This window comes from Lissotriton helveticus, chromosome 3_1 (assembly GCF_964261635.1).
Source record: "Lissotriton helveticus chromosome 3_1, aLisHel1.1, whole genome shotgun sequence".
In the NCBI taxonomy this organism is placed as follows: Eukaryota; Metazoa; Chordata; class Amphibia; order Caudata; family Salamandridae; genus Lissotriton; species Lissotriton helveticus.
Genome location: NC_136061.1, coordinates 1,099,050,430 through 1,099,077,147, shown reverse-complemented (window position 1 = coordinate 1,099,077,147; position 26,718 = coordinate 1,099,050,430). Strand labels below are relative to the sequence as shown.

Here is a 26,718-nt window from a genome sequence, read left to right as displayed (position 1 = left end):
ATGTTGAGGTTGTGTTGGCGTGCTATGGCTGCGTGAGGGCTCATGTAGACGTTGAAGAGGGTGGGGCTGAGTGAGGATCCTTGCGGAACGCCGCAGATGACTTCGGTGGCCGCGGATCGGAACGGGGGAGGCGGACTCTCTGGGTTCTTCCGTCGAGGAACGAGATGATCCACTCCAGGGCCGCTCCTTGGATTCCGGTGTTGCTGAGGCACTGTATCAGGGTGCGGTGGCATACGGTGTCGAAGGCTGCTGAGAGGTCCAGGAGGATGAGGGCAGCAGTTTCCCCGTTGTCGAGCAGGGACCTGATGTCGTCGGTGGCTGCGATGAGGGCGGTCTCGGTGCTGTGGTTTGCTCGGAAACCGGACTGAGAGGGGTCGAGGGATCTGTTGGTCTCGAGGAAGGCAGAGAGTTGTCTGTTGACGGTCTTCTCGATGACTTTGGCTGGAAAGGGGAGGAGCGAGATGGGGCGGAAGTTCTTCAGGTCCATGGGGTCCGCGGTGGTTCTCTTCAGGAGGGCGCTCAGCTTGGCATTTTTCCAGCTCCCCGGGAAGGTGGCGGATGCGAAGGAGCTGTTGATGATGTTCCGGAGTTGGGGTGCGATGATGGAGTCGGCTTTGTTGAAGATGTGGTGTGGGCAGGGGTCGGTAGGGGAGCCGGAGTGGATGGTGTTCATCAGGCGGGTGGTGTCTTTGGTGCTGACAGGGGTCCAGGTGCAGAGGGTGGTGGTGGGGTGCGCTGGTTCAGTGGTTGGGTGCATGGTCAGCGCGCCGAAGTTGTTGTGTATGTCGGCGATCTTGCGGTGGAAGAACGAGGCGAGTGAGTTGCAGAGGTCTTGCGAGAGTGTGATGTCGTTGTTGCGGGCGCTGGGGTTGGAGAGCTCTTTAATGATGCTGAAGAGTTCCTTGCTGTTGTGGGTGTTGTTGTCCAGTCGTTCTTTGAATGTTGTCTTCTTGGTGGTGCGGATCAGCTGGTGGTTTTTTTGCGGGTGGCGTTCTTGAGGGCGGTCATGTGTTCTGCTGTCTGGTTGTGGCGCCAGGCTTTCTCGAGGGTGCGGCATGTTTTCTTGGAGTTTTTGAGGTCATTGGTAAACCACGAGGCTTTCCTGCTGCCGGGTCTGCTGGGAGGATTTTTCAGAGGTGCGAGTTCATCGGCGCAGTTGGTGAGCCACTGTGTGAGGTTGCGGGCTGATTTGTTGGGGTCCGTTGTGTTGGTGGGAGGGTTCTGGCTGAGGACGGTGGTGAGCTGGTTGGCGGTGATCTTGCTCCAGCTTCTGCGGGGAGCCTGTTGTGGGTGGTGGTGGGTCGTGGTTCTCCTGAAGTTGAAGTGGACGCAGCTGTGGTCTGTCCAGTGTAGTCCGGTTGAGTGGCTGAAGGAGATTTGCTTGCTGGAGGAGAAGATAGGGTCGAGCGTGTGGCCGGCGTAGTGGGTGGGGGTGTTCACCAGTTGCTTGAGTCCGAGGTTGGCGAGGTTGTCCAGCAGAGTGGCGGTGTTGCAGTCCTTGTTGTTCTCCAGGTGGAAGTTGAGGTCCCCTAGGAGGATGTAGTCTGTGGAGGTGAGGGCGTGCGGACTGACGAAGTCTGCGATGGCTTCGCTGCATTGTGTGCATGGTCCCGGGGGTCTGTAGATGAGGGTGCCTCTGAGGGTGGTCTTGGGGTCGGTGTGAATCTGGAAGTGAAGGTGCTCGGCGGCGGTGAGGGTGTCGTCTGAGTTGGTCGTGATGCGGATGGTGTTTCTGTGGACGATGGCAATGCCTCCTCCGGTCTGGTTGACGCGGTCCCTCCGGGTGATCTTGTAGCCCTCCGGGATGGCTATGGCGATGTCGGGGGCTGAGGAGGCGTTCATCCATGTTTCTGTGAGGAAGGCGACGTCTGGTGATGTTGTGTCGAGGAGGTTCCAGAGTTCGACGGCGTGCCTGTGGATGGAGCGGGTGTTGAGCAGGATGCACTTGAGGTGGTTGTTGCTGGAGCTCGGCTTTGCGGGTGTGGTGCAGTTTCGGAGGCAGGTGAATTTGCAGGCTTGGCAGGTGAAGGGTCCGAAGGTGCGTTTTGGGGTGGCTCGGTAGCAGGCGGGGTTCCGGCTGGCGTTGAGTGCGTGGAGGGTGGCGGCGTCGTAGGTTCGTCGGGTGCGTTGGCATCGTTGAGGGCCAGGGGTCTGGCGCTGGGTGCGGTCCAAGCTCGGACGGGCGCAGATGGGCTTGCCTTTAGCGGACCTTCGGCGCACAATCGGCACGCCCGCTGCGCGCATCCGCTGCGCGGTCGCTTCGTGGACTCCATAAGTAAGGAGCCGGGAGGGAGGAGCAGCTGGGTGGCGGGAGCGGGGCGGCAAATGGGCTGGAGGGGGGCAGGGCCGCAGGGAGGCAGCGTGGCAGGAAAATCAGGCGGTGGGCGGCTCGGCGGCTGGGTCGTCCAAGGTGGCAGCGGCGGTGGGATCAGCTGGGCGAGGAGGCATGTTGGGAGACAGCAGTGCGTGGGGGCAACCTAGCCTAGAGGCAGGGTCAACAGTCGCTCCCTATGCCTGTACTCGTCTCCGGCTCTCCAGACGGGGCTCTTTGCAGGCGGCGGCGGTCTCTTCCTTCAGTGTGGGGCTCTCTCACCTCATGGGAGCCCCGCTAGCGCCGGCCGCCCTTCTCCTCCTGCTCACACGTCCCAGTGCTGGGTAGGCGCCCGCCTGGGCTTCCGGTGTGTCTTGTCGTCCTGCCCCCGGCCTGCCTGACTTCCGGCCGGGTGGCGGCGGCGATTCTTTCTTTTTCACGGGATGAGCTCCAGTGTTCACAGCGTCTATCTCCGTGGCAGGGAGACAAATGCAAGTCCCTTCAATGTACACCTTCTATAAGTGGACAGTACTTTTCAACCATAATTTTCCTTCTATGGCTGGCTCCTTCATGTTTCCGCTTGCTTATTTTGTTTGCTTGACGTTTATAAGCCTTGTTTTGTATTGTGCTTAGTGTCGCTGATTATGTATTCCTTTATTCTGTTTGGTGTAACTTGTGCGCAACATTTCTTTTGGAGCTACTCATTGACGAAAACACAAACAAAAAGGCGGCATTGTAAAGTTAACTAAGTGGCTGGATTCAAATTATTGGTGTAAGTTGCATTTGCATAAAAAATTAAACAAAAGAAGGCCAGAAAACATCAGTGATTTCACCAGACAAATAGCGCAACTACTTAAAAGTACAGGCACAGGGAAGATTTATAATGCAGCTTTCACAGCGGAGGGGAAAAGGTGATGAGGGGTAGAGGGAAAGCATATTCTGCCTGTACTACAGCCTTCTAGCGTCAACTTGTTTCTGGGTTACCATCTCAGACTGACGTCTGGTTGAGCATGTTATAATTGTTGTGGCTATTATGTACTGTTTTTGTCCGTTTGGCGTTAAGCAAGTCATTTTTTTTGTTTAACAACAATATATATGCTATACATACTTACAATGGAGTTCTATTAGCTCTCTCCATCCATTCATCTGCTGTAGTGCTGTAGTGATGTAGCGGCATTCATATTTTACATCTGCCCATCAAAGCTTAAAGCTTGGCACAGGCTTAGACCGCACAGGCCATTAACTGTGAGTGATGACATTCTGTTCTTGCACAATGCACGCATCCGCACAGTAAGGAGTTCCTTTCAGTGTCAGGGACTACTAGTGCAATGTGTGGTTTTACATAACAAACAAGCATTTGCAATGCAATGCAATGTGCCTCACATTTACGCAAGATTAAGCTATTGGCATTGTAAATGACAATGCCTTTTATTTATGTTTTAAAAATGAAAACAAAAATAAAGGGCATTTTAATTTGCAATGTCAATAGCTCAAACTTGCATAAATGTGAGACCTATTGCCTTGCAAATGCTTATTTTTTAGTGTTGCCGTAAAGTGATGTCAGTAAGTAGTATGCTCGACGGCAGTTGAATTTTGGATGTCGAAGAGTTGGAGTGCAGCTTCGGCATGAAAGTTCGAATTAACGGGCGTACATTTGATCCTTTTTTGATTCAGGGAGTAGGTGGGCCCCAGCGCTGTGTCTGGCCTGATTAAGGTTGGAGTCTTTGATATTATATGGCATTCCTGGGGGCGGTGATCGCTGTTGCCCTTGTCTCCCATTCTAAACCCCAAAATGTATGGTAATAACGCAAGACTAGCGAAAGTGCAGCCCAGAATGGAGCACGTTGTGATCAAGTAAAAGGATTTTACTGGAGTAGAGTCTGTCGAAAATCCATTCAGTGCCCGAAGATTTTGATATTCTAGGTCATAAAGAAAGCGGCTATTGAGATGTTTTTTCCTGTTTGGTAGGGCGTTTTGCGGTGGTATATTATAGATTCTATTTAGAGCCAGTGCCCCCTGTCCTTCTGACGAGCCAAATAGATCTTGATTTAGGTGCCCTGTCAGAAGGAAGAGTGGCTTTTCCATCTGGGTGGCGTACTCAGCCAGTTGACTGGTAATTTTGGCTGAGTCTTTCGCTTTAGATTTTGGGTGGACATATGAGTTAATTATGCATACTTCTTCTTCTTTATTCTCGAGGACTAGTCTTATTTTAACTGTTAATGTTGTGTTTGAGAATGATTCCATAAGGGTTGCTGAAGCTATTGTTGTAATGGAAACATAGGTGGCCAGACCTCCGGAGTGATGGCCGAACCTACTAATCCTTGCGGCTGGTGTGGTAAAGCAAGTGTAGCCCTTAATGTGCTGTGGGGCTTTGAGCCAAGTTTCTTGCAGCGTTATTATATCAAAAAGGGAGATGTAGTGCTGGAAATCTGGGTCGTCCATTTTTGAGGTTAGGCTGTTGATATTCCAAGAACAGATGCCTAGGGTTGGTGCCCTTTCCTCGCTGCCGGCTCTGACTTGTAAGTAGCGTCAGTCCTCCTCTGGACATATGAAGATAGTACGGGACAATGTTTCCCTTGATGGAACTTGGTGTGGCTCCGCTGTTACCGTAGAGCGTGCTTCCGATCGAACCCAGGTGCTACTTATGCTCCTTTTTCGTGAGCTCCCTCGTGCGTCCCTGAGTGCACTGAAAGTGTGGACCTGGTTTTTCTTTGGCACTGGGCTCGTCCGGCTCAGGAATGATACTTGGTGAGACTCCGCTGCTGCCGTTGGGCGTGCTTCCGATCAATCCCAAGGGCTGCTTTTGCTCCTTTTTGGTGAGCTTCCCAGTGCGTCCCTGAGTACACTGAAGGTGTGAACCTGGTGTATCTTTGGCGCTAGGCTCGTCCTGCTCAGGAATGGTGAAGGGTAGGCTGGTTTATGAAAGGGGACCAACTTAATTCCCCAATTTTTGAGTAGATCTTGTTCAGCTAAGATCGAGTCTACAATGTTGCTTGAAGTCCAAGTTGTCTTAGTTGCGTCCGAGCTTTGTGGGTGGACAGCAGGTAAAAATTCTACAGAGACTAGGTCCTTTGTGCTTATACCCCCCAGTTTGGGGATAAATTCCATTAGTCTGGGGATATTTCCGCGGTTTAGCAGGTCCTTCTGCCCTTTTGACGTGTATTCGGGGTAAAAGACCAGGGCCTCTGTCGGCTGTCGACTGATTCCTTGTCTTTGTTGTTTCACTGGTGATCGATATGTTGTAGCCGTTGGTCCATTGCATAGTTTTACTTCCTGGGTTTTCAGGTGTTTACTTTCTCCAGCTGTTAAGGAGGTCTTTGTGTTTGGACTTGTTATTGTTTGTTTTGGAGGAGTTTGCTTTGATTTTGCCCCATTATCTTGTGGCCATTTTGCCAGTGAGTACCCTGTTTGTCTGAGACTAGTGTGGGCACTCTTATTTCCTGTGTCCCTTGTTGATTCTTCATGATTTGGGCTCGAGGTTGGGCCATTGGTTCTTTTTCTGTCCCCTTCATGGGGATTTGAAGTAGATGTTTGCTTAATTTCGGATGATCTTGATGCCTCTGGGTTGCGCATCTGGCCAGGTGCTTGCCCTGGAGGATTAGATTGCTTATTTGAGAGTCTTGGTTCTCTCAATTGTTCTTGGATGTCTTGCTCCAGTGTAGTTTTTTTCCCTACCAATTTTTGAAGTTGGTTGTATCTTCAGTGTTTCTGTGTTTAGTTCTTCATTTTGTTTGATTTGGTCTCTTGTTAGTGAGTCTTGGACCCTTTTACCATCATGATCCATCGTTCTGCTGTTTGGTTTTTGCTGTTGGTTGGAAGTGTTTGATACCTAGTTTGCCCGATGTGTTGAGGCTACATTTGTTGCATTGGCTGTGTGTTTTTCCTGTGTGCCTGCGAAAATGGAAAAGTATTTTGTTGTGATGGTTTGTGGATTTTGATTGCGCCGTTTCCTTTTTGTTTAACGTTGAGTTTTTGCGAGTTCCCTATTCCAATCGGTGGTGTCTCCTCGTTGTGAACATCAAGGTTGTCCTTTGGACTTTTGCCAGGTTTTTCCCTCCTAGATTATCCCTCTTCGATTTTCATGGTGCCCAGATCTTTTGTTGTGTTTTCTGCGTTTGAGTTCTTTATATCGCTAATGAGACCCGTTAGCATTGAGGGCAGGGTAACTAATTTGTCGACTACCTGGTTGCAGTTACAGCTGAGGTAGGTGCTTGTTTGTGCTCTCATTATCAATCTGTTCAGATTGCCCAGCTTGTCATTGATACCGGCTGTGAAAACTGCCAGTGTGTTCAGAAGTGTTAGTTGTAACTCCATCTTTTCTGATTGATATTGCAAGGCTTCGACGGCTAGTTGAATTGTATTTATGAGAGAATTCCAGGTATCAGAGTTTTGTTCTTTCCTGAGTTCTTTCTCGTTTTTGCTATTGTTGGTGTTGTGAGCAGTCTGTGGGAGGTTTTTGTGGGGGTGCTCCTTCTGGACTGGGTTGTAGGTTGCAAGCATATCTTCCCATTCGAGTGTGTTGAGGTAAGACACCATTGCCCTGCCATCTTCTTTCTGGCTAGGGTCCTGAGCGCCTACCCCCAGTCCTCCCAGGTTGGTGGGTACGCTGCCTTGAGCATAGGCATACAGGTCTGTGACTGGTAGAGTACTTGCCGTCGTTGGATTTATAGTCTTGATCGACGTGCTGTGGCTCCTGGATTGCGTATTTGTCTTAAGACTGAAATTTGTTTCCCTGGATTGTTCCTCTGCTTTTGTACATAGTTCGGCCTCGGGCACCTGCTTGGCTTTGACCCTTTCGATGGACCAGTTGCCTGGTTTGTCATCTGGTTGTGATGGTGTGATAACTATTTTGTTGGCTTTGAGTTCTGCCGGTGGGGTCCTTTGACTATTACTCAGGCTACCTATTTCCTGTCTACCTGCGAGTTGTGGAGGAGGCGATGGCCGATCGCCGACAGATTCGTGGGGCTTCTCTCCTTTGGTCGGGGTCCTCTGGGAAGTGCTTTTGTTTCTATGCTTCACAAACTCGCCTTGATGCTGTAGTACCATAGGTATGTCTAAAAACAAAGGGCTTGTGATGGTTACTAGCGTTGGTGATGGCAGTGCTGGTAGCAGTGGTGGCAATGGTAGCAATGGGGTTTGCAGGCCTTGCAGGGGTTTATTGCTTGAGAAGATGGCTGAGCCCATATCCTTTAAGAAATTAAACTTCGTATAAATCTTTGGTTGGTAACAGTTACTTGTGGCTTGCAATTTTGTTGCTGCCGTCCCATGAGCCTTGGCCGATTCCAGCTCTGTTGTGATGAGGTTTGGCTCTATGATGTGGTTTGCGCTTGGGTTTGATTTTTTCCCCTATTTTGACTTTGGTTTCGACGCCAGCGTCTCCCTAGACCTGCCTGACCTCATGAGCTCTCCTTAAGTCACCTGAAAAACGCCTAGTGGCTAAAGGCGCGATTCAGTTGTCAGACCTGCGGCTCTTACAATCCTTTGGCAGGTCCTTTTGTTCGCCAGGCGTTCACCAGGCCTTCACCAGACGTTCCGGTGCTTGACAGGCGTATGGTTGTATTCGGTTTGTAATTAATGTGCTTGTGGCAAGTTAGGTTTACTGTTTGCTGCTCTTGTGGATTCTTTGAAGGGCGGTGGGCAGCGATAATGCAGTGGATGCAATAAATGCAATGAGTACAATGAGTACAATGAGTACAGTGAGTAACAGAGAGTACAGAGAGCTCAGTATTTCAGCGTTCAAATATGCAGTATGCAGTGTGCAGTGTTCAGTATTCAGTGTTCTATATTTGGCAGCTTGTCACTGGCTGCCTGCTCCCTGTGCCCTACTCCCTGCTCCCTTGTTGCCTCTGCGTCCTCTTCTTTCCAGCTGCTGCAAAACCTCCAAAACAGTCAGAAAGGCCTGGGCTGACCCGAGGTAAGGTGAATGACCCTAGAGAGACCTAGGAATGGACCGTAAACATTGAACATTAAATCCAAGCTGCCCAAACTGCCAGAGACAGTGAGTAGTAGATCTCCCACACGGTAGACTTTCTGCTGCTCCTGAGGTGTCTAAGAAGGAGCCTTAGGGGTCTTGGGAGGCTCTGTAGATCAGTGACGCCGTGAGGGAGGAGAGAGAGAAATGCGTCCACAGTCCCCCTCAGGTGCTCAATAAGCACGTTTTTTTGGGGGGGGCCCTATTAGAGTCCTTGACTGGTCCTTTTAAATCAAAATGCCGACTTTAAGGACGTTGTAATTACGTAATATTCTGGCCTTTTGAGGTCTGTAAGGTGGACAGAGCGTTTTAGCACAAATTTAAAGTTCAGGGTTGGGGGCGAGCAGCTAACAGGTCACAACGCAGGGGACCGGCTGTTTCAGAGTTTGGAGAATGATGTGGCTCCCCCAGAGCGGGCTTGCGGGTACTCACGGTGCTAGTGGAGGGCTTGTGGAGGGCTGTCGCCCTGCAGCGCCAGCTATGCTCCATCCACTTTCAGCCATAGACCGCCGAGAGCCGCTGGTGCCGGAGGGGCCACAGGTCGCGGGAGTCCGCTGCTGATTCCAGTTTGCATGCCGCTCTCCCTTCCTGCTCGTTGACAGATCACAGACTGCTGCGGCTGTTGGTCTGAAGACCTGCCGTCAGCCGATAGTCCGGCAGCCCCCATTCCTGCTCCCACTCCACTCCACTCCCTCTTCCTTCTCGCTCGCTCGTCTGCTTGCCTCGCTCGTCTGCTCGCTCGCCTTCTGCACGCGTGATAGCCTCTCGCTGCCGAGGAATGGCACAAAGGCAACAGGGATCTGCTACAGTATTTCTGTGTAGACTGTGTAACTGCAAACATCAGGGGAGGTGACAGAATCTTGAAATTAAGAAGGATAGAATCCCGGTACATTGTGGACCTGCAAACAAAGTCTCCAAATGGACTAAATAGTGGGGAGGAACTAGCGGTACATCTAGGGAGCTAATACTGTAATAGTATTTTGATAGATCTGTCTTGATTTTTCTGGGTCATTTGTTGGGTTTTCCTGGATTTTTCTAAATATGAATTTTTGTTTGGGGTGTAATGATTGTTGAAATGGAATATAGAGGGGACGAGCAACCTCATGATAGAGGTTGCAATTGCCAATCCACTGCAAGATTGAATACATTCCTAGTAAATTGCAGCCAAAAATGCAGAATATATGCCATAGAATGTCAGATCTTATTGATTTGGCGTAAAGAGTTCTGTTTTTTAACTGGGATTAGAATGAGAAGTTAGGAAGTATATACTTCCAAGATGGCGGGCACTAGGTGGCGTGAAGCCTGGCCCCCATCGATTTCCATGACAAATATAAAATACAAATGAGTTTAAAGGTAATGGGTGTTGAACAAAATAGATTTTAAGAATTGTAATACACTGTAAGAATGCCGATCTGCAGCAACAAACATATGGAATACTGAGGGGTAAAGCAACGTCACGATAGAGGTTCCAATTGCCGATCCACAGCAAGATCAAATGCATCACAGTGAATAACGTATTTTTTTAGAAATACTATGTTAAGTTGGAAATTAATTATTGCAAAAAGCTTTGTTTGTAACTGTAATGCCGTGAAAAGTTATGAAGGATACACTTCCAAGCTGGCGCGCACTATGTAGCGTTAAGGCCAGCCCTCATTGATTTCCATAGTGAAATGGAAATCAGTTTAAATGGCGCCACGCAGCGCGTTACGTTTTGACACCGAGGAAGGAGTTTCTCCGAAACGTGTCTGTCTGTTTGAAGAATAAACATCGCAAATCAGAGTCCTGTGAGTGCTGTCTTCCTGTCTGGGGATAGAAAGGATTGTGAAGCAGTACATATATATATATATATAGGGTTGGCCTAACGGCTAAGGCGCTCGACCTCGGACCTGGAGATCTGGGTTCGAGTCTCGATAACGACGCCAAAAACCCCCTGTGATTCTGGGCAAATCACTTAATCTCCCCGTGCCTAAAAAAAAATGAAAGTGTGTCCTCATGTAACATAACTGGTGCTATGTAAAGCGCTCTGATAACTGATTCGGTTCGGTTCTAGTTCGCGCTATATAAAACTCTGCAAAAAAATAAATATATATATATATATATATCAAAGCAATCCCGACCGCCCTTTGCTGCGGTCATAGACGGGCACGGACCTCCTTCTCCTCGTCTCTTTCCCTCTTACTTCCAAATCAAGTAAGGAACGCCAATACACCAAATAGTGTAGCAGTGCAGAAATTTATTAGCAGTATAGCAGAGCAAGTGCTCTCCCTGGAGTAGGCGGATGCAATATGTAGAAAGTAAAAGCCCCTGCGCCTAAAGAAACAGGTCGCACGGGTGCACAACAATGTAGACCTAACATGTGAAATAAACAGTTTACCACAGTAGAATACCGCAGTGGGAAAAGAAAGAATTGTAGCATAGTGCTCAAAAGCAACTCATAAACTAGAAACCTAAATCTATCACAGTTTCTAAATATTTACATCTTATCAATTTAGTAAAAGCATATAATAATGCTCCATACATAATTCAACAAGTAAAGAGAGCATAGTGCTCCAACATAATAACAGTAGTGTTATTAGATTGAAAATAACTCATCCAATGCAAGTGCATTTTAAAGAAAACTAAAAAGTTGCAATTAAATTTACACATTTCAAATTCCCAAAAAATCATACTAAAAAACTTTTTATATATATATATATATATATAGATATATATATATATATATATATATATAGTGTAATTTTAACTGGTGGGATATTATTTCCCATTGTACACCTTTTAGTGTATTTGCCTGCTTACCTGCATTGTAAATTGTCTCCTCACCGCTATTTAGCGGATCTCTCCCAACATTCACGACTATCACCGCCATCTTGGGGATAGTTGGGACGTTTTTCTTTGGGCGCCATTTTAGGGCAGCGTTCTAGCTGTCAGGAGGCTACCTACGACGTCTATTTAAGACGTTCTCTTTTGCAGGCTGGTCCTGTATATGGTTAAACTGAACTGCTCAGGAGAAGGTCCATAGAGAAGTATCGAGTGCTGAGGCTTATTAGCGTTTTGTTTCTGTTCATTTTTCGAGGCATTTTATTTTTAGTGTAATTTTAACTGGTGGGATATTATTTCCCATTGTACACCTTTTAGTGTATTTGCCCGCTTACCTGCATTGTAAATTGTCTCCTCACCGCTATTTAGCGGATCTCTCCCCACATTCACGACTATCACCGCCATCTTGGGGATAGTTGGGACGTTTTTCTTTGGGTGCCATTTTAGGGCAGCGTTCTAGCTGTCAGGAGGCTACCTATGACGTCTATTTTAACCTGCCACATGCTAGCGCGCAGCGTGCGCGCCGGAGGCTCGCCGGAGGCGAGCCCATCTACGCCCATCCACGACCAACCGGAACCAGGGGCCACAACCCCTGGCCAACCCATCAGGTACTGTAGAACTGCCTTAATACAGTTAAACCAGGCCAATGTACAGCTCACCCAGGAATGTATAACGCTGTTACGACAAGAGGGACTGTATAAAACTATGCTGTTAAAGGAGGGGAGGAAAAACGGGAGGGATGACACCACCTTGAGGTATGGTGTGTTAAATACTCGTTCTGTGCAGAGGCACAATTTAGAATTATTTTCGTTGCTACAGGATGGTGGGTTTGACATTCTGGGAGTCACGGAAACGTGGCTTGAGGATGTTTCTAACCCAGATCTGGTGGCCTCTCTTCCCCCGAACTACAAGGCTATCTGCCTCAACCGCACGGGTACCAAGAGAGGAGGGGGGGTCGCGCTCTTTTATAATAGTACTGGCGGACAGAAAGAGTATGCGCAGAAAATTGTGGGGGAGCAGAGGTGTTGGGAGTGAAATTTGAGATGGGCATCACCTGTTGGGTTATTTTACTGTTGTATCGTCCTCCTTGGGCTAAATCAACTTTTTTGGATCCTTTTTTGGAAATTGTTCATGATCTCAGATCCCGCTATGAGAACCTGTTGATAATGGGAGATTTTAACTTTCACTGGGAGCTTTCCCCAAAAGAAGGGCAAGCTCTGTACCTAGAAGAGGCCCTAATGGCCTTAGGGATGACTCAACTAGTGACTGGCCCTACCCATGTCAAGGGTCATACCCTGGATTTGGTATGGACTACAGATTCTATCCCTGGTCATATTATCATCGCACCGTGTGCCTGGTCTGACCACTATTTAATCACAGGCCAGAGGAAGTTTCCCAGGGGGGTAATCCGTCAGAGAACGGTGTGGAAAACTGTTAGGAGATGGAATCATATAAATAAGGAAGACTTGGTTGGACACCTAGTAAATTCCACCGATTTAAACATAGCTAATGAGAATATCGAGGTCGGCAGCCAAAAGCTTTTCGATAAACTGAAGAAAGCTATTGACGCTGTTGCTCCGGCGGAAAAGGTGAAATGGGTAGATAGAGGGCCGGGGGCGCCCTGGTTCGACGAGACCTTAAGAGCTAAGAAACAGGCCCTTCGGAGGGTGGAAAGAGCCTGGAGGAGGGATTATAACACTAATGCACAGAACCTATATGTACAGGAACTAGCGCATTATAAAAAGGCTATCCTGACTCGCAAAGCAGATTTCTTTGAGACCAGAATAGCAACAGCGCGGGTCCCGCAGAAAGAAATCTTTAAAGTACTTAATGAATTGAAAAATGTTAAAGAGCAGAAACTGGAGTTCTCCCAGGAAGACTGTCAGAACTTCCAGGATTTCTTTATAAGTAAAATTGAGGATCTTCAGGATGAAATATCTCGGACTCCAATCTTTGACTGTCCATCATTCACTTTGCCAGTTACCCCTGACGTACACCAATCCCTTAACACATTCCCCTTGATTACTAAGGAGATGTTCTCCAGTTTGGTGGAGAGAGTGAATTCAGGCTCTCAGGTGGACCCGTGCCCCCCTAGTGTTTTCAAGCTCGCTATCGGGGTGCGAAGAGGATGTTCTTACCCTCTTAAATAGGTCGTTGGAGATGGGACAGGTTCCAACGTCCTTTAAAGAAGCTCGGCTGATCCCGCTTCTTGAAAAACCTGGGGCTGATGCTAAAAATTTAAAGAACTATAGGCCCATCTCCCAATTACCCTTTTTAGCCAAAGTAATTGAGCAGCATGTCTTGACGCATCTGTCGAAACACCTGGAGACCAACGACCTGCTAGAGCAAAATCAAGCTGGCTTTCGAAAACATCATAGTACGGAGCTGGTGATGGTATCCATTTTGGATGAACTATGATGCAAAGCTGAGAAGAAGATCCCCGGGGCCCTGGTGCTCTTAGATCTCTCCGCCGCATTTGATACGGTGTGTCACAATCTACTGTTGAAACGTTTGAGAGATCTGGGCATCGGGGGGACCGCGTTAGGCTGGCTAACTTCATTCCTGCAGGGAAGATCGCAGAGGGTCCAGCTGTTAGACTCTGTATCTACAGCAGCAACCATAACCTGTGGAGTTCCGCAGGGTTCGGCTCTCTCACCGCTCCTTTTTAATATATATTTACAGCCACTGATTTCTGCTTTCAATCATATGGAGTGTCAGATTTACAACTACGCCGACGACACTCAGATTATCATACAAATTGAGGATTCATCTGGAGCCCAGGCTAGGTTGCATAACATCTTAAAATTCATGAGTAACTGGATGTCCACCAACTCCTTAAAAATCAACCCAGAAAAGACCGAAGTGTTGCCCATTACCAGCTCGGGCAACCCGTGGAACGATCGCTTCTGGCCAAAGGAGTTGGGTAGGACCCCGGCACCAGCTAAGGTGGTGAAAAGCCTGGGCATCCACATTGATGGTAATCTTTCCATGATAAATCAGGTGTCGTCTGTGGTGGGCACGTGCGTCGGCCTCCTTAGGCAGTTGCGTAAAATCTCGCAGATGCTGTCCTTCTCTACCTTAAGGACTGTGGTGTCTGCAACAATTTTAGGTCGTCTCGACTATGGAAATTCCCTTTATGTAGGGCTCCCTCAGCAACAACTTTCAAGACTGCAAATTGTGATGAACGATGCAGCGAGATTGGTCTTTGGAAAATCTAGAAGAGCGCATGCCTCTCCTCTCCTATGCCAATTACATTGGCTTCCTATTAGGCGGAGGATTTTATTCAAAGGTATGCGCATCGCGCATAAGGCAGTCTATGGCAACGCTCCTAGTTATATTAAAGCTAGGTTGGTGCAATACTTTCCAAAAAGGACCCTGCGTTCATCCGATGATTCGCTTCTGATCTGCCCTCGCTATCGCATGGCTACCTGCGGTGGACGTGCCTTTTCAACTACTTTACCGGCAGCTTGGAATAAACAACTCTCTGCCTACGGAAGGAACCGAATCTGTTGCCTTTTAGGCGAATGTTAAAAACTGTACTCTTCCGAGAAGCATGGGGCTTGATCTAATCTGGGTACCTGTCCTTCTGTATTGATCAGTTTTTCCACTACAAGCGCTTAGAGACCTACTAGTGATAATGCGCTATATAAATTGAATAAATAAATAATAAATAAAATAAATATATGTAATTAATTCTCCCAAATTATAATTCTGTATTTTTTATACATTGTATTTCTTTTTAAAGCTTTTATTTGCAGAACGGAATGGTTTTAATTGCAATATGGATTCATGGCCTATTTTCTACTCAGTCATTGTACTATTGTATTGACTGTGTCTTATTTGAGCTACTTAGCTTTGAATTCTGACTTCGCAATACCCTGGATATTTATTATCATTCATATAGTTTTGTCTGTATTACCTTTATTCTGTTTATATTTTTCATTCCTGTTTTTCATTTTATTGTTCTGTATCTTTTATGCTTAAAACTCGTACATATCTAACAAAGAAACAATGTCTATGAAATCAGTCCCTGAGCTCCATGGTTACCGGTTTTTTTCCAGGACATATCTGTGTTCATGGAGAACAGGGAAAGAACACATGGTTTTTTTGGGTGACCCGAGTGGGCTGGCCAAACAGTCATGTGCACTTAGGAATGGGCAAACCACTCCTCCTCTCCCTGCTACGAGAGCAGAGCAGCCCAGCCCACCGCAAAGCAGCACAGAAACTGAAAATGATAATAACTTGAAGTTATTATCATTTAATGTTTACTTTATGTTGCACTGCTTAAAAGCAGTGGGGCAACCCTCCTCCGCTATCGCAGAGAAGCCGCCTCTGTCTACATTTTCTGCTAAATGTTATTCTCCAAGCTATTCCATTAAAGCTGACATTTTGCAAAGCAATTTGCTAACTCTAAAAACATTAAATCAAATTATATACAAGACATTTTCTAGTTCATACATCAATATGTGAGTCCATATCATAAAGTATTTACATGAAACGCAGCTTTATATTAAAAAAACAAGTGTGTTCCAGTTAACTTCATTAGTGGTGGCCTGCGTGATGAGAGTCCATGTAATTATATTGAGCAGATAGAGTATTTCACATATCTGGTTTATTTACTTCAACCCTAAACCTAAGCTATAGTGCAGGATTGTATTTGCCAAAATCTATTCTGCAGACACGATTTAAAAAGAAAAGCATATATGTTTTTTTAACAAACTGTTTGCTCTCTTTCTGCTTGTATGAAAGGGCCATAAGAAAACTACCAATATACATTTTTGATTAGTGTTCACTAAATGTAACCTCTGAAAAAGCCCTCTTCCTCTACATGGTAAGAATACTTATTTACTTGGCACATTAGAATGATAACCCGGACTGAGACACCCAAAATATTAATAAAAATGCACTTACCAAATGGTTCATTTATTGTATGATTCAAATATTTCTTACATACATAGGGCAGACGGGATTTACAGGGCAAAGTACGCCAAGAGGGTAGCAGTCCACACTGCTCTCTTGTAGATGGACCACGTGATTTGTCTGAAACCCAAGAAAAATCTAAAATTATAATGGTCCCCTTTTCAAATCACGCAATCAAATATGTACCACAATATTTTTCTTATTTCTATTATTTTCTGCATGGTCCATATTTCGCGCCATTACCAGTGAAGTCGCTCAGGGATGTATGACGTTACAACGCATACTTTTACAACGCCTACCTTTACCACGCAATTTTTACAACGCAGGATCCATTACAACGAAGTACCATTACAACGCATGTATTTACAACGCAGGTACCTTTACAACGCATACCATTACAACGTAAGTATTGGTAAGTTTATAATATTTTTTTTATGTAAATTAATTAAAATTAATATAATTTAATTTAATTTAATTTGATTTAATTAATTTAATTTAATGTAATTGTATTAATTTAATTTAATTTAATTTAATTTAATTTAATTTAATCAATTTAATTTAATGTAATTTAAATTTTATTGTACTTAATTTTTACCCTGTACCCCTTTACCCAAAAACCCAAAACTGACCCTGAACCCTAAAAATACCCCTTTACCCAAAAAAACCCAAACTGACCCTGAACCCTAAAAATACCCCTTTACCCAAAAACCCAAAACTGACCCTGAACCCTAAAAATACCCCTTTACCCAAAAACCCAAAACTGACCCTGAACCCTAAAAATACCCCTTTACCCAAAAACCCAAAACTGACCCTGAACCCTAAAAATACCCCTTTACCCAAAAACCCAAAACTGACCCTGAACCCTAAAAATACCCCTTTACGCAAAAAACCCAAAACTGACCCTGAACCCTAAAAATACCCCTTTACCCAAAAACCCAAAACTGACCCTGAACCCTAAAAATACCCCTTTACCCAAAAAACCCAAAACTGACCCTGAATCCTAAAAATACCCCTTTACCCAAAAAACCCCAAACTGACCCTCAACCCTAAAAATACCCCTTTACCCAAAAACCCAAACTTATAATATTTTTGATAAAATTATATACTTACCAATACTTACGTTGTAATGGTATGCGTTGTAAAGGTACCTGCGTTGTAAATACATGCGTTGTAATGGTACTTCGTTGTAATGGATCCTGCGTTGTAAAAATTGCGTGGTAAAGGTAGGTCGTTGTAAAAGTTGCGTGGTAAAGGTTGTATACCGTCGCTCAGACATTGAAATACCGAACTAAAAAAGCAGTGGGCCACAGGGAGAATGTCTGAGGTGACCAAGGTTGGGAATCGACTGTTGCCATGAGGAGCAGGGTCAGTGTTGATTTGCAGTGGGCGGGCCTCTACGGCAGATTTATAGTTCGGTGGACAGGTTCTCCATTGCAACCACAATGGAGTGCCCTATCCTCCAAACACAAGGTCCCCCCACCTGATTTCAAGTTGGGTAGAAAACAAATTTTACACGGATGGGGTAAAATTTACTCTGTCAGTGTAAAACTTCCTCTGACCATCTATCATATCTAGAGTTGATGTTCAGATAGCTTTGTTTTTGTGTTGTCTACTACTGTCATGTATATACTGCCAGTGAGGGACAGCAAAAAACAGAAAAAAAGAAACTCACTCCGCGGGAGAAAAAAGATGTGGGCTCATAAAAAATGTTTCCCTCAAAAACAAACACCCGCTCTGCAAGTTTGTTTTTGAAAAATAAAAATTGTTGGAAAAGTTTGATGGCCAAATGTCATGTTTGATGGAGTCGTTCGTGAAAATTTTACTACATTGATAGGAACTGCCATGACAGTGGTTCCTTTCAGTGGATAGAGATGTCCAGAGGAGAGCCAGACATCTTTAAATTCGGCAGACGGAGTAAAATCTTCATAGTTCTCCGCTAACCTGTTTGAAGTTACTGTCTGCTATACAGTAAATAAGGCTCTTTGTTTGGAGTTGCACAGTGGATGAAAATCACAGGCGAGGCCGGTAAGAGCGGTGGGGCGGGGGCATGGCAGGGGGGAAGTCTATATATGACAGGATAGGGAAAATAAATAAATAAAACCACTTACCTTGCGCTCACTGCATCAGGTGGATTTATTGATTCCCCTTCCCCCACTCCACCACTCTTACCTGTACCAGCCACTCTTGGAAAAACAGTGGTTTGGACTTCAACCCTGATGAAATGCCAGTGTTTGGACTATTAGCATGCATTTGAACCAATATATTTTGCTGACTACTGCCAATGTTTCTGAATTCTAAAAGGTAGTACATTTGCATTCATTCAACGAGTACTTCATTGGGTACTGATTTACTGTTTTGTTGGTAAATCAGGTGCGCTTGGGCATATTTACTTAGAAGTTGCGCAATGCAGAACAGCATGCAAAACTCCTGTCTTGTGTTGCGTTATCTTCAAACCAATGGTATAGTTCTGCTCTCTCCATTCACTGGTGCACTTTAAGCTGCCTAGCACCATCGCAGACAACCTTGCGCCATGGTGGAAGGGTGTCTGCACTATGGTCAGGATAGTTTCTGTGCAGGAAGAGATACCTTTCTTGGAGACTTTTGCCTTTTTATAAATTACACCTATTACACCATATATACCTGCGGCCCCATAAGCTATATACAATATTTCCAGCAGCCATAGACCATTGCCTAAAGTTCAGAACTAATAGGGCAGACTTACTGCACAGGTTTTAGTCATGCCCTACACTACATACTTATTCGACAGAAGCTCTGTCCAGCACAGCAAATATTGCTGGAACTATACTAGAACATAGTTCAAGGTCATGTGTATTAGGCAAGATGAACAGACCTAAAGAATACAGAGCAGTATCCAGAATTTTTCCCCCTGCATGTACATTAGCTAAAAGGCATATTATCAGGAATAGTGAAGAATCACTCCAGATTGCACAATGTCAAAGTATACTAATGAAATGGGCACAGGCTGAAGATGAAGCAAGAACCTAAATGTGAAAAGAGCAGAATCACAAACCAACCTGACAGGATGAGATGAATTCCTCTTGGAGACATCTAGGAATAATGATGCTAGGCCATTGTGATATAAGGGAAACAAATTTGGATGGAGGAACAACACATATGATCAAGGGGAAGATATCCAAACACACATGAACAAAATGGTATGCTCCTGATTACGCCTGAACAATATTCCCCCCTTTAAGTTATGCACATAAGAAAAGATAAAATATTAGCGAATGTCAGAAATCATTAATAGCACACTACGTTAAACATGCATCGAAAAGTACTTGCATGTTAGGCCGAATGGTAGACCATTGGGAGTGACAGAAAAGACAATATATGAAGTCCTAATACCTTTAAATAATGACAGACGCAGAAGGAGACTCTTGGAGCTATAACGTATTATACTTATCAATTGTATATCAAAAGTTACTTGCAGGGGTGTTCGACCTTAATATCTTTGTAAAAATATCGTGATACACTAATGTCCCCAAAACATTTTATGAAAATAATCTTATGAGAAGTGATAATACAGGTAAGAATATTTTTTGTGTATCTTTATTAAAAAGATAGAAGTATTTGACTTCATGTTATGTAATATTGTTGAATATAATATCTGTTATTGGTGTTTTTGTAATTTTTATTTGCTTTAGGGACTGATTATGATCTTGTTAGGAAACCCTACTGACAGAATCGGTTTCGGAATTGTTTCTGAACGAATCGGGTTCTGCGAGTACGACCGACTGATTACAATGCATCCAGATGCTTACAGATACGATTCGGTTGGATGCTCATTGAATTCAATGGGAGCCTGTGTTCCGAACGAGAACACAGGCTGCTGTGGAAGGGGGGTTCCCTGGGTAACCCACAGGCCCAATTTCAAAATACCCAGGTGAAGGGGGGCCTGCCACATACCCCCAAAGACAGAGTCCGACTGCCGTTTCATTTCAGGCAAACCGAATCAGAACGGCTCTCTGAATCGGTCATTGTAATCGCTCGCTCAGAAACCGTGTCCATAGAGCTGTACGATTCAGCACCGAAAGTCTTGACCTGTCCGAATGCCTTTCGGAACCGAATCGGATAGCCCGTACGGTTTCCGGGCATCGTAATCAGTCGTTGTGTTCGATTCAGTCGGAAACAAGGGTTCTAAATCGTATTGACAAACCTGAATCCGATTCAGAGCCCTTTCAAACGGCATTGTAACCGACCCCTGGATGTTATAACTTATTATTTTATTGTTATTTATTTGTAATCATTTTGACTGAAGTTTTGTTTTCGGGTTTGTGATATAATTAAAGAAATATATTTTATTCAAAGATTTTAAGTGTTGGGATGCTGGATTTGGAAGGGAATAGATGGGCAGTATATATATTTTTATATTATTTCATACATTTTTAATTATTGTATCCAAATGTAATTGGTTGTTATATTAATATGTACTCCAATTATTGAATCATTTTATATGCATCAATGTAAATATGTTTTAGCAATATGTTTCTTAGTGTATTGTTTGTGTGCAATTCATATATCATAAAGTTTAAGAATCTTTTAAATATTATTAAAACAATGCTGGCTCCTGGATCATGAGGGGAGCTGGCTAGAGCTGCAGGGGGCCCTGGGGCTCCTACCGGGCCCCCCAAAGCTGTCGATAGTAGATGTCCTGGGTGGGCATTAAAATGCCATCTTTAAATAATGCCGACCCCAGGGGGGCGGGCTATATACATATTACCCAGTACTCATTGCCAATGGGAAAATAATCTTTTGTGTTGCTAATTACTTTGCCCCGTTTGATGAATCACCACAAACCTTTCCAAAGGTGCTACTGGTTTGCGCATGGAAAGTTTCAGGGTGATCCATCAAGTGGGGGCCGAGAAAAAAGGAAGGTCCTGAACTCAAACTCCCCATGCATTTTCCATAGGCTGCCTTAAGAAGGCCTACAGCAAAAACTGATAAACAGAGTTACACCAACTGTGGCAAGAAGCTGGATTTTGGTACGCAGATTTTGATTTTTGTGATTTGGTGTAAATCCAGTCAATAGTTTTTGAGAAACTAAGGTTAAAAAAAATAGAGATATCTGGATGGATGGGTCTGCAAGAGTCTTGTCTACTAGCCCCATGAGAAATAAACGACAGGACTTGGGGACTTAGTCCCCTGTCCTGTACATGTTAAAATAATATACTATAAGGAGGCAGGGTAGGGACACCTAAGCCCTATTGGAGGACCCAGAGGGGCCCCCAAGGGGCTAAAATAAACAAAAATCTGTAATTGCTGCTGCTATCACCCATCACCTCCATGGGATTAAAAATAAAATGGCAGCCTGGGCCACTTTCTTTATTAAGGGGAGGGCGGCCATGCCGTCCCCCTCCACAAGTCATTATAGGTCACAGGGATCCCATCCCAGGAGCCAGAATAAATAACAAGCATTTGCAATGCAATCGGTCTCACCTTTGGGATCTTATATGTATTTAGTTATGCAGCACATTAGCCTGGGTGCTGAAACATCTACTGTTCTTTAAAATGGAGGAAAGGTAAGCATCAAACTGCGTGACACACCTGGTATGGGAACACATGGAGAGAAATATTGCCTTTCAGCAGGAAATGGTATAGTCCAATGCTCTGTTTTTGATATAAAATTAGGGACTTCGTGGTCATATCACTGAAAATACAAGACTTGAAAAAAATATTATTGTCTACGGGGGCTCGTGGAAGACAATTTCTATGGGCTGGAATCTAGAGAATGCTAAAGTGAATCTGGTATTTTACTGACCTCTGCTGGTCATTTTCTATAAAGAAAGTTAAATAGAGGCAGTTGTCAGAAAAATTAAAAAAATCAAGTTCTTCAGCAGAAAGCAATTCTGGTATTTTACTGACCTCTACTATTCATATTCTATCAAGACAGTTAAATAGAGGCAGTTGAACAAGCAGAAAGCAATTCTGGTATTTTACTGACCTCTACTGGTCGTTTTCTATCAAGACAGTTAAATAGAGGAAGTTGAACAGAAAAAAAAGTCCCTAAGCAGAGGCAGACAAGTCCTAGGGCTGATCTCAAGGGCCCACAAAGTACATACACATATAAGTATATACTAAAGTATATACACAAGGTTTTGAATGCTCGACCTAAAAAGGGGGAGAGCGGCCATGTGGCCCCCCTCCCTGAGCCATCACAGGCTCTGGAAAGCCCACCAGGAGACCACAATTTCTCAAACATGAAGGAGCGGCTGCATGGCCCCCTCCCTGAGCCTCTAAAGACACAGAGACACCATACCTAGGGGTCTATTGCCTTTTTAAAGGGGAAGGGGCCACACAGTCCCCTCTTATGAACCTTCAATGGCCCTGGGGACCCTATTTTCTGGGGCTGGCTTACATGCTGTGTGCCGGGGAGTACACCCCCGGGACACAGTGGTTTCCCTGCCCACACTGGTGAGGGCAGGGAAACCTGTATTTGCTTCAGCTCAGCAGGAGCATTTTTTAATCTTCCACCATGTAGGAGCAAACACAAACACTGCTCCCAGTGGGCTGGAGCTTTACAAATGCTGGGAGCAGACTTTTGATCTGTTTTCCTGACAGCAATAAAAAATATTAAGAGATTGCTACTGCCCTGAAGGAGCGTCAGAAATAGACTTCATGGTCCATATAATGGCCTGGAGAGAGGGGCTTGCAACTCCTTTCCCCTTTAAAAATATGGGCCAAAGAATGGGGTCCCCATGGTCTAAAAAGGCTTGTGGAAAGGAGCCATGCGGCCTTGGGGGTTGGGATCCACAGGGCCATAATAGGCTCTGAGAGGGGGACCACAGGATCCCCTTCCCCTTTAAAATAAAAAAGCACCATGATGGATGGGGTCCACAGGGCCTTAAGAGGCTCGGGGAGTGGGGGTCACATGGTCCCCCTTCCCTTTAAGATATATATGGCCCTGGAGGATGTTGTCCCCAGGGCCATACCAAGTTCGGGGGTGGGGGCCTTGCAGACTTCTCCCCTTTAGCAAAATAAGGACCTGGTGTATGGGGTCCCTGAGCTTAATAAGGCTTGAGGAGGGGGCCACATGACTACCCTCCAACTTATGTTGTATACATTTTATTAAGGCCAGAGGCCATAAAATGTTTCAAACATGTTTTAAATAAGTTTAGTTCAATGATTCTCTGTTATAAAGTAATTCAGAATCAACTAACAAAAAAGTTCACAATAAAAGATTTACTGCGTCTTTTTTTAGCCCACATATGCCTAACAATACTAAAAAGTGCGGATTTATATAGCTTTGAAGAAATCTTGTTATATATCGACCAGAAATCTTTGAGTATTAGATGCTCTTTTATGGGCGAAATTTGCAAATTCGCGTTTCGCGAATTTGCGCGAAATCGAATTCGCAATCTTCAAAATCTGCGAATTCGTGCAAATTTGCGGATTTTTGTTTTTTTGCGTGTTCGCGGGTTTTTTTGCGTGTTCGCGGGGTTTTTCGCGTGTTGGCGGGGATTTTTGCGTGTTGGCGGGCTGCTTGCATGGCGAAGTTACCCATGCGGTCGTGTATGGGCACAGCACCCTCTGGTTCACCACTGCCACCCTCTGGTTCACCACTGCCACCCTCTGGTTCATCACTGCCACCCTCTGGTTCATCACTGCCACCCTCTGGTTCATCACTGCCCCCCTCTGGTTCATCACAGCAACGTCTGGTTCACCACTGCCACCCACTGGTTCATCACTGCCACCCTCTGGTTCACCACTGCCACCCTCTGGTTCACCCCTGCCACCCTCTGGTTCACCACTGCCACCCTCTGGTTCATCACAGCACCCTCTGGTTCACCCCTGCCACCCTCTGGTTAACCACTGTCACCCTCTGGTTCAGCACTGCCACCGTCTGGTTCACCACTGCCACTCTCTGGTTCACCACTGCCACCCTCTGGTTCACCCATGCCACCCTCTGGTTCACCACTGCCACCCTCTGGTTCACCCCTGCTACCATCTGGTTCATCACTGCCACCCTCTGGTTCACCCCTGCCACCCTCTGGTTCACCCCTGCCACCCTCTGGTTCAGCACTGCCACCCTCTGGTTCAGCACTGTCACCCTCTGGTTCACCCCTGCCACCCTCTGGTTCATCACTGTCACCCTCTGGTTCATCACTGCCACCCTCTGGTTCACCACTGCCACCCTCTACCGAGACCTTTTGTGACAAAGCGGCAGCACAAAAGATGCGCCATGGTGCTGGGTATTAACAACGTGACGCATCTGAGAGATGCGTCACGTTGTAAAGCCCTGCGCCATCAGGAGGCGTTCCGGCGCAGGGGAGGGCGTTCCTGCACAGGAAGGCCTCCTAAAAGTGGCTGAGTGAAATCTACAAGATTTCACTCAGTCACTTTTAGGCCAATGCTGCGTCAAAACCCTGTGCCTGCTTGAAGCAGGCGCAAGGCTTGATGCAGCATTGGGGAGATAGGGCCCCCCAGAGCATTGCTGGAGCTGCGTCGCAAGCGCGATGCAGCTCCAGAAATGCGCTGCTTTTATGGCACAGACGCGTGACGCATCTGTGCCATTTTTGCCACATGGTGCGCCGCATTGTAAATGCGGCGCACCATGGGTGGCGGAGCTGCGGCGCACAATAACTGGCGAATTCCTGGGGATGCGCCAGTTATTGTAAATCTGCCCCTATACATTTAGCCAACAAGGGAGCACTTACGGATTAGACAGTAGAAAGTACTCCAGTTGATTAGAGGTATTGCACAAAAAGGTGGCATCTTCGTGGACAAACACGCAGGGCAGGATTCATTCTGCCCCCTGTTAGACTCGTTTTTTGTGCCCTTCTGCCCTCTGTTAGTCTCGTTTTTCCCTTGTTTTTCTGCCCTTCTGCCCTCTGTTAGACTCGTTTTTCCCTTGTTTTTCTGCCCTTCTGCCCTTCTGCCCCCTGTTAGACTCGTTTTTTGTGCCCTTGTGCCCTCTGTTACTCATTTTTCCCTTGTTTTTCTGCCCTTCTGCCCTCTGTTAGACTCTTTTTTTGTGCCCTTCTGCCCTCTGTTATTCCCTTGTTTTTGTGCCCTTCTGCCCTCTGTTAGACTCGTTGTTGTGCCTTTCTGCCCCGTTAGACTTGTTTTTTTGTGCCCTTCTGCCCTCTGTTAGACTCGTTTTTCCCTTGTTTTTCTGCCCTTCTGTCCTCTGTTAGACTGTTTTTTGTGCCCTTCTGCCCTCTGTTAGACTCGTGTTTCCCTTGTTTTTCTGCCCTTCTGCCCTTTGTTAGACAGCTTTTGTGCCTTTCTGCCCTCTGCAGCACCACATCATCACTCAGCGCTACCCCAGCATCACTCAGCACCACCACATTTTCACTCAGCACTACCACATTATCACTCAGCACCACCACAGCACCACTCAGCACCACCACAGCATCACTCAGCACCACCACAGCACCACTCAGCACCACCACAGCACCACTCAGTGCCACCACAGCATCACTCAGCACCATCACAGCATCACTCAGCACCACCACATTATCACTCAGCACCACCACAGCACCACTCAGCATCACTCAGCACCACCACAGCATCACTCAGCACCACCACAGCACCACTCAGCACCACCACAGCACCACTCAGCACCACCACAGCACCACTCAGCACCACCACAGCACCACTCAGCGCCACCACAGCATCACTCAGCGCCCCCACAGCATCACTCAGCGCCACCACATTATCACTCAGCACCACCACAGCACCACTCAGCACCACCACAGCATCACTCAGCACCACCACAGCATCACTCAGCACCACCACAGCACCAATCAACACCACCACAGCACCACTCAGCGCCACCACAGCATCACTCAGCACCACCACAGCATCACTCAGCACCACCATATTATCACTCAGCACCACCACAGCACCACTCAGCACCACCACAGCATCACTCAGCACCACCACAGCACCACTCAGCACCACCCCAGCATTACTCAGCACCATCCCAGTATCACTCAGCACCACCACAGCACCACTCAGCATCACCACAGCACCACTCAGCACCACCACAGCACCACTCAGCGCCACCCCAGCATCAATCTGCGCAACCATTCAACAACTGGTTCAAATATGTTCTCTCAATGTTTCAAACTTTATTACAAATTTCACAAAAAGATGTTAATATTTCTCTTCTGTTCTTGGATTTTCGTCACAATAAAATACACTGAACATAATCTTCACAAAAGTTATTTACAAAAGCTATTGCCATTATAAATTAAAATCACTTTTATTTAAGTATTAATTATTTAAAAAAATTAAAAGCAATTGTAATTTGTAATATCAATACAGCTAAGTCACGTAAATACAAAAAATGTTGCATTACAAATGCTTTAGGTGTCACATTTGCGAAAGTTATAACTATTGGCATTGTAAATGACAAAGCAATTAATTTAGCTATTTTCAAAACCAACACATAGATAAAAAAAGTTGTCATTTACAACCCCAATAGCTCAAACTTTCCTAATGCGAGACCCATTGCATTGCAAATGCTTGTTTTTATATCTGTCAGTGCTTCCTGTTGAGGTTTAATTTTCCTGACAGGCGCCTCATTGCCTACTTGTAACTATTCTCTGACCCTGCTTCAAGGGTCAGAGCAGGGTCAGAGAATAGTTGCAAGTAGGCAACGAGGCGCCAGGAAGCACTTACAGGCTTACAGCAGCAGGTGCCCAAGTTGAAGTTAATTTCTTTGTAACTC

General features: G+C 45.8%; 1 protein-coding gene across 1 annotated transcript in view; it reads right to left on the bottom strand.

Moving 5' to 3' along the window:
- PLA2R1 (phospholipase A2 receptor 1) overlaps nt 1-26,718 on the bottom strand; it is a 974,624-nt gene that overhangs the window by 580,733 nt on the left and 367,173 nt on the right. The window contains exon 6 of the mRNA XM_078681678.1: nt 16,011-16,139. Coding sequence (XP_078537804.1) covers nt 16,011-16,139 — 129 coding nt within the window. The remainder of the gene's footprint in view (nt 1-16,010; nt 16,140-26,718) is intronic.